Here is a 6,980-nt window from a genome sequence, read left to right as displayed (position 1 = left end):
ACGCCCTAATCCGTGAAGGTGGGCGCCCGGCTACTGGGATTTCAGGTTTGGTTTAGGAAATATCCCACTATAAAACTAAAAGTCTTGCCTCCCATCCGCACCCGAGCGGGAGGGAGTATACCTGCCCAAAGAAAACAGGTTGGCGCAGAGACCCGGCAGCAGGACAAGGGGTAGTGAAACGAAGAATCTCTACGGACCGAAAATTCCAATATACAAACTTCTCCAAGCGCTCCCCGAAAGTTCCTGGAGCCTCCGCCACCCGGCTCCCTGCTCCTCTCCCATCCCGCGCCAGCTTAGGGCACAGGCAGCCTCCACTTTCCTGACGTCGCTCCCCAGGATTCCCGGGGCGTCCACCCTTCGGCACCACCCCTACCCCCGCCATTTCTAAGACGGGATTCTGCACCCTGAAACCCGTGCGGCGTTAACGTGGTTAACTGCAGGATTTGCCTCTTGAGCAGGGGGCTGCTTCGCCTCCCTGGGCATAGAGACGGTCCTTGAAGACTCCCTTGGAACGCACCCCCGATCCCTCGCGCACTCTTCAAGCTCCCTCCCTACGCCTGAGAGTGGCCAGGAGACCAGAGGTGCGAGCTGGAAAACGGACCCGGGCAGAGTAAAGCCCCAGCGCCTGGTCCAAGGTCTGGTCCCGACCCAGGCCCCGCGCGCCGGGGCGGGGGGAGAGGTACCGAGAGGCGGGAAGCGGGAGGGGCGAGCTGACCCCGTACTAACCCCGGTCCCGGCGCCTCTCGCCCCCCCTCCTCCCGCCGCGGGCCAGAGGGGGCGGGAAGGGACTGGCAGAGCCCGGGCTCCCGCCCCCGCCCCGCCCCGCCCCGCCCTGCGCGCAGTATCCGCGGGGGTGGGCGGCCTCGCCTGCAGGGCGCCCAGGCGATTGGTGACTCGCGAAGGAGACGCAAGGAAAAGTCGAATAAGAGGGCGCGACGTCAGACCCGAGATTTGGGGAAGGGCGAGGGAGGGGGGTGAGGGTGGGGACGGACACACAGACACAGATACGGACACGCACCCCCGGCACGACACCCGAAGTGTCCACAACTTTAGGCCGCCTTAGCCCGGGGCGCAGAGGCCGGGGATGGGGGTGCGGGGAGTGTAGTGTGAGTAGAGAGAAATAGGTTTTAAAAAGAAAAGAAAGAGTGAAGGGAACAGAGAGGGGAGAGAAAGGAGTAGTGAGAGAGGGAAAGAGAAGAGAAAGACGAGAGTTTCATAGCATCCAGGAAAGTGAAAGAGCCCGAAGGAGCGGAAGCGATCCTGGGGGTTGGTGGTGGTGGGGGGGAGAGGAGCGCAGAAAGGGGAGGGGAGAGGAAGGGCGAGGAGGGGGAGTGAAAACTAGAGGAGGGCGAGGGAAGCGAGGCGCGACACAGCTCGGGGAGAGGAGGGCAGTGAGGAGCGAGGCGCGGGCAGAGGCAGCTCCGGCTGCCGAGAGGAGGGAGCGCGGCGCAGAGAGGAGGGGCTTGCGGGCCCGTAGAAATGTCAATCAGAGCCCGGAGCCCCGGGAATCTCCGCCAATCTGTTCGGACCTGACCTGGCTCCTTGCCTCCGCCGCCGCCGCCGCCGCCGCGGAGCAGATCAATAGGCAAACGCCGAGCGCAGCGCAGCGCGGGAGGCAGCGCGGCCCCAGCCCGGCCCAGCCCCCGATGCGCGCCGCAGCCCGCGGGCGGCGCTGAGCTGGGCGGCCCCAGGGGCCGGGCCCCCTCTCCGTCCGTGCCCCGCGGGCCACCATGTCCTTCCCCCAGCTCGGATACCAGTACATCCGCCCGCTCTACCCACCCGAGCGCCCGGGGGCCGCCGCCGGCGGTGGCAGCGCTGGGGCACGGGGCGGCCCGGGAGCCGGAGCCTCAGAGCTGGCTGCCTCGGGGTCCCTGTCCAACGTACTCTCGTCCGTGTACGGGGCGCCCTACGCCGCGGCGGCAGCGGCAGCCGCAGCCGCAGCCGCCCAAGGCTACGGCGCCTTCCTGCCCTACGCGGCCGAGCTGCCCATCTTCCCGCAGCTGGTAAGTGGCCGGGGAGCCGCAGCGGGGAGGTTGGAGCTGGGGCGCCGTACGAGGTGTACGCGCGGGAGTAGACTAGAGGGGCCTGGGCCGGGAGGGTGGAGGCGGCGATGGCCAGCGTTCATCCACGCTCCCTTCGCGCGTGTCCCTTCCTTCTCCCTGTGCGTACAGGGCACGCAGTATGAGCTGAAGGACAGCCCGGGGGTGCAGCATCCGGCCGCGGCCACCGCGTTTCCTCACCCGCACCCCGCCTTCTACCCATACGGCCAGTACCAGTTCGGGGACCCGTCCCGTCCCAAGAACGCCACCCGGGAGAGCACTAGCACGCTGAAGGCCTGGCTGAACGAGCACCGCAAGAACCCCTACCCCACCAAGGGCGAGAAGATCATGCTGGCCATCATCACCAAGATGACCCTCACCCAGGTGTCCACCTGGTTCGCCAACGCGCGCCGGCGCCTCAAGAAAGAGAACAAGATGACTTGGGCGCCCCGCAGCCGCACGGACGAGGAGGGCAACGCTTACGGGAGCGAGCGAGAGGAGGAAGACGAGGAGGAGGATGAAGAAGACAGCAAACGCGAACTGGAGCTGGAGGAGGAGGAACTCGGGGGGGAGGAGGAGGACACCGGGGGCGAGGGCCTGGCTGACGACGAGGAGGACGAGGAGATCGATTTGGAGAACTTAGACGGCGCGGCCGCGGGGCCTGAGCTGGCCCTGCCTGGCGCGGCGCACAGGGACGGCGACCTCGGCCTGGAACCCACCTCAGACTCCAAGAATAGCGACTCCGACGACAGTTCCGACGGCTTGGAGGAGCGTCCACTGCCTGTCCTGAGTCTGGCCCCAGTGCCACCGCCGGTGGCCGCGACTCCGCCATCACCGCCCTCGCCCTCAGCAGGCCTGGACCCCTGCGCTCCCGCACCAGCGCCCGCCTCGGCCCTGCAAAAACCCAAGATCTGGTCCCTGGCCGAGACCGCCACAAGCCCGGACAACCCGCGCCGCTCGCCTCCGGGCGCGGGGGGTTCTCCCCCCGGCGCAGCCGTCGCGCCCCCAGCCCTGCAGCTCTCTCCGGCCGCCGCCGCCGCGGCTCAGAGACTCGTCTCGGCGCCGCTGGGCAAGTTCTCCGCTTGGACCAACCGGCCGTTCCCAGGCCCGCCGCCCGGCCCACGCCCGCACCCGCACCCGCACCCGCTCTCCCTGCTGGGCTCGGCCCCTCCACACCTGCTGGGACTTCCCGGAGCCGCGGGCCACCCGGCCGCCGCCGCCGCCTTCGCTCGGCCGGCGGAGCCCGAGGGCGGAACAGGTGACTGCGGAGCCCAGGATGCGGAGGGAGGGGGCGAGTTTGGGGGTCGCGCCCGGGCAGGTCCCGGGGGGCGCAGGGCGCTTACCACTCCGCTCCCGCCTCCCGCGGTCCTGGGCGCCAGAATGGAGCGATCTAAAGCCCTTCCTTTTTCTCCCGCTTCCCCGTAGATCGTTGTAGTGCCTTGGAAGTGGAGAAAAAGTTACTCAAGACAGCTTTCCAGCCCGTGCCCAGGCGGTAAGAGACCCCGAGCTGGGGTGGGGTGTTGGGACTGGCAGTCGGGGGCAGGGAAGAATGCGGAGGAAACTCGGGCTTCTGCCCCCGGGGGAACGCAGCTAGGACGAGCTTCTAAAAGGGGACGAAACATACTCCTCCGTCGTCGCCACGGGCCCAGAGATGGCTCGAGAGTCCCAGTCCAGACACCCGGGCGGGGCCCAGTGGACCTCGGAGCGGGCGGTGGCTCCGTGAAGCTCCACCACCTTCCAGCAGCGCACCTCGGGTCTTGACGCCTCCCGCCCAACCTTATAGTTAAAACGGAAGACCAGCATCTACAGCTGGACCTCATTGCACATTGAGACGTCTCCCTTCCCCCGGCCTCAGCCCCGGGTTGGGTCTCCCAGTGCTAGGCAGCGTCGGTGCCCCTAACTCACTTCCTTTGCTACCACTGCCTCTCTCTTGCAGGCCCCAGAACCACCTGGACGCCGCTCTGGTCTTATCGGCTCTCTCCTCATCCTAGTTCTTTTTAAAAACAAAATTTTTTTAAATCGTTGTAATAATTGTAAAAACCAAATCGCTCTGTATAGTTATGACTTGTAAGCATGTCCGTGTATGAATACCTGAAAAGAAAACGAAACAAAAAAAGAAAAAAATAAAACAAATCTCCCCCCGTCCTCCCCCGGTGGTTTCTGTACCCCCACATTAGCTGAGTTCGTGAGGTTTGTTTGCTCGGTTGATTTGGGGGGGTGGAGTTTCAGTGAGAATAAGCGTGTTTGACTTTTTTTGTATATACAGAAAAATGTACATATGTGTGAACCAAATTGTACAAGAAAGTATCTATTTTTGGCTAAATAAATGAGCTGTTGCCACTTTGACTATAACCTGCCTGTCTGCCCCCGGAGGGATCTGTTTGGTGCTTTTCGGTTTTTGTTGTTTTACACCCTCATCCCCCCATGTTTGAAGAGTCGCCCGAATCAGCGGAAGAGAAGCAAGGCGAGTCAGGGCCCTGTAGTCGGAGGACGGCGGAGGAGAAGCTGGAGTGGCCGGGCTGGGGGCGCCGCTGGAGAAGGGAAGGTTGGAGAAGTACCTGGGGCGCCCGAGAGAAAGGGCAGAGGAGACAGGTGGGAAAGGGGGCAAGATTGCCTACAACGAGCTGGGAAACGGGGCCCAACTCCCCGGTCCACTGGAGCAACCGCGGGGCCTTGGGGCCTTCTCTGATGACGCAGCAGAAAGACTCGGAGAAGGATCTGGACGCCTCTCTCCCCCATTCTTCTATAGGCACAATCGAGGCTTTCTCAGTCTTACATAAGGGGCTGTGCAAGCTCCACTTCGGGCCCCCTTCCAACCACATTGATCCCCAGACTCCTTATATAGATGCAGGGATGTGGGGTGGCAGTGAGTTGGGGGGGTATGCAGGAGCGGGGAATCCAGGGGTGCACATCCTTTCCCCTTGGTGACTTTGCCCAGCCCACATTGCCCGTTGGGGCTCCGGGCGGCATGTGCGTCTTGGCATCCCAGTGGGTTTTGCCAAAGTGCCCTGAAAGGGCAGCTTTCTGAGGTCCCGGCGCCGGGGGTTCGGGCAGTTGCACTGGCCCAGCCGGGATTCCGGCTCCAGGCCGGACAGAGGGGTGTTCGGGCCGGGGGAGGGAGCCGGGAAATTTGGGGCTGGAGCTCCCTCTGCAGGACAAAAGGGCCGCTCGGCGCCTGCCTCGGCGGCCTCTCCAGCCAGGCCGGGCGTCGCGTCCCCTCTGCACCCTCTTTTTTCTCTTGCAGTCAACTAGCCTTGCCCAACTTTGACTGAAAGAAGTTGTAGGGATGCTGGAAGAGTGGCGCCTTGGGGGTGTCGTTTTTGCATCTCCTTCCCCACGCTGAGTTAGTAAATTTATAGGACGGCCAGACGCCTGGTTTTTGCCCCGCACAGTGGGACATGTCACAATCTCGCGGGTCCCCGGCAAGTTTGGGGAGCGCTTGCAAACCCGAAGTCACGGAACAAGGCGCCGCGTCATATTGTACATCTTGGAGTTTCGGCGGGAGCAGAGGGAGTCCGGCAAGGACCCACCCATGCGGGCACAGCCGCCAGCGCCGGCCCGGGTGACCCCCACGGAGGCTGGGGCCGTCGGCGTGCCGGCGCCCCAGGGGCGGGTGGGAAGGAGGGTCTGTCTGCAGCCGCTGGGGCCCACCGGGGGCTGGTGAAACAGGAGCGCACACCCATCGAAGACGTTGCAAGGACGGGACTCGCTCTTCCAGTCCCTTCCCCAGAGGCCAGAGACGTCTAAGGTTTCGGTTCAGGCTCCTTCCCAGGTGGCAGGCACAGACTTGTGGTTCAGCTCTGACCCTGGGCACAGCGCCCCAGACGTGGCGTCCGTTTCAACTGCCTGGGCCTTGGACCTCAGAGGCGGGACGGAGGCCTCGGGTTAACATCAGTATCTTTACGTGGACAGCAGCCTGATAGCCCTTCAGGGAGTGCCTCACAAGCTTCATCAGAGCACAGGCTGAGTTCCCCTCTCTGCATCCTGGGAAACTCCGGGCAGACAGTGAGCTTCTCTGCCCCCCATTTCCTCATCTGCAAAATGGGAATAATGACACCTACCTGGCATGGTGGTTGTGAGGATGAGAGACAAAGCACGTCCAGTGCTGGCATGTGGTAGGAGGAGTGATAGCCCTAGTTTTATCTTTATATTCCAAAAATCTCCAGCCCACTCCTCAAACTCCCGGTAGTATTCTGCCCTACCCCCTCCCATCAGCCATAAAAGCCGGGTGTCTGCATTCAGACATCTGAGGACCCAGCTGAACCCAGGGAGAAAGGACACACTCCAGGGAGGAGTGCAGCAGGGCGAGCAGGTGAGAGAAGTCAGGCAGCCTTCCCACACGGACCGTCCAGCAAGAGAGGAGACAGTCGTCAGTCTGTTCAGAGGGAGACGGGTGTGAAGAGGCCAGGCCCAGCTTGGAGAGGTCTGATCGCCTGTGAGGTTTGGTCAGCATTTCAGTCCCTCCTATTCTGGGGATATTAGTCCTTGGAAGAGACCAATCGTGCCCCACTGAAAGGGCAGGATGTGTGATGCCAGAGGAGAGTTGAGGTACACCTGGGAGAGACCCCCTGTACGTGTGTATCTTCTCTATCCCATAGAACACACGGCCCCTTCAGATGGCCCCAAGTTGACCCCCATAACATAATGGGATCAAAATGAAAAGGAACCTCATAGGCTTTTCAGCTAAAAAGGGGAAGAGGAGACCACTTCTTTGCACCCCTTTTATTTCACCAAGGAACAGATTCCTCAGCCACCTCCTGGGACCTCCTCCCTGAGTCCCCCGCCTTACGCCCTCCTTTCAAGGATCCTAGGAACTGTCTCTGTCCTTTATTATCTGGCCCTAAAATTTAAAAAGGAAAGAGGAAGCTAGGGAAGAGAGGGAGAGAAAAACAGAAAGGCAGGGAGAGAATATATGGGGATCTCATTCTTGGTCCTGATTAG

At 62.5% G+C, this 6,980-nt stretch overlaps 1 protein-coding gene across 2 annotated transcripts; it reads left to right on the top strand.

The window, feature by feature from the left end:
* Positions 1-997: 997 nt before the first annotated feature.
* IRX3 (iroquois homeobox 3) lies at positions 998-4,385 on the top strand. Of its 2 annotated transcripts, none has more exons than XM_082677160.1 (4): positions 998-2,003; positions 2,172-3,297; positions 3,465-3,531; positions 3,976-4,385. In XM_082677160.1, the coding sequence occupies exons 1-4, from the start codon at positions 1,731-1,733 to the stop codon at positions 4,028-4,030; spliced, it is 1,521 nt and encodes a 506-aa protein (XP_082533286.1). In that variant the 5' UTR covers positions 998-1,730; the 3' UTR covers positions 4,031-4,385. The 2 variants fall into 2 exon arrangements, with proteins under 2 accessions (XP_082533286.1, XP_082533287.1); XM_082677161.1 differs by having other exon boundaries at positions 2,172-3,311.
* The last annotated feature ends 2,595 nt before the right edge of the window (positions 4,386-6,980 follow it).

The sequence above is a fragment of the Grampus griseus genome (assembly GCF_964374135.1).
Source record: "Grampus griseus genome assembly, chromosome: 19".
Taxonomy (NCBI): domain Eukaryota; kingdom Metazoa; phylum Chordata; class Mammalia; order Artiodactyla; family Delphinidae; genus Grampus; species Grampus griseus.
Note: the sequence above shows the minus strand (reverse complement) of the source record. Positions and strands in the feature narration are given on the sequence as shown.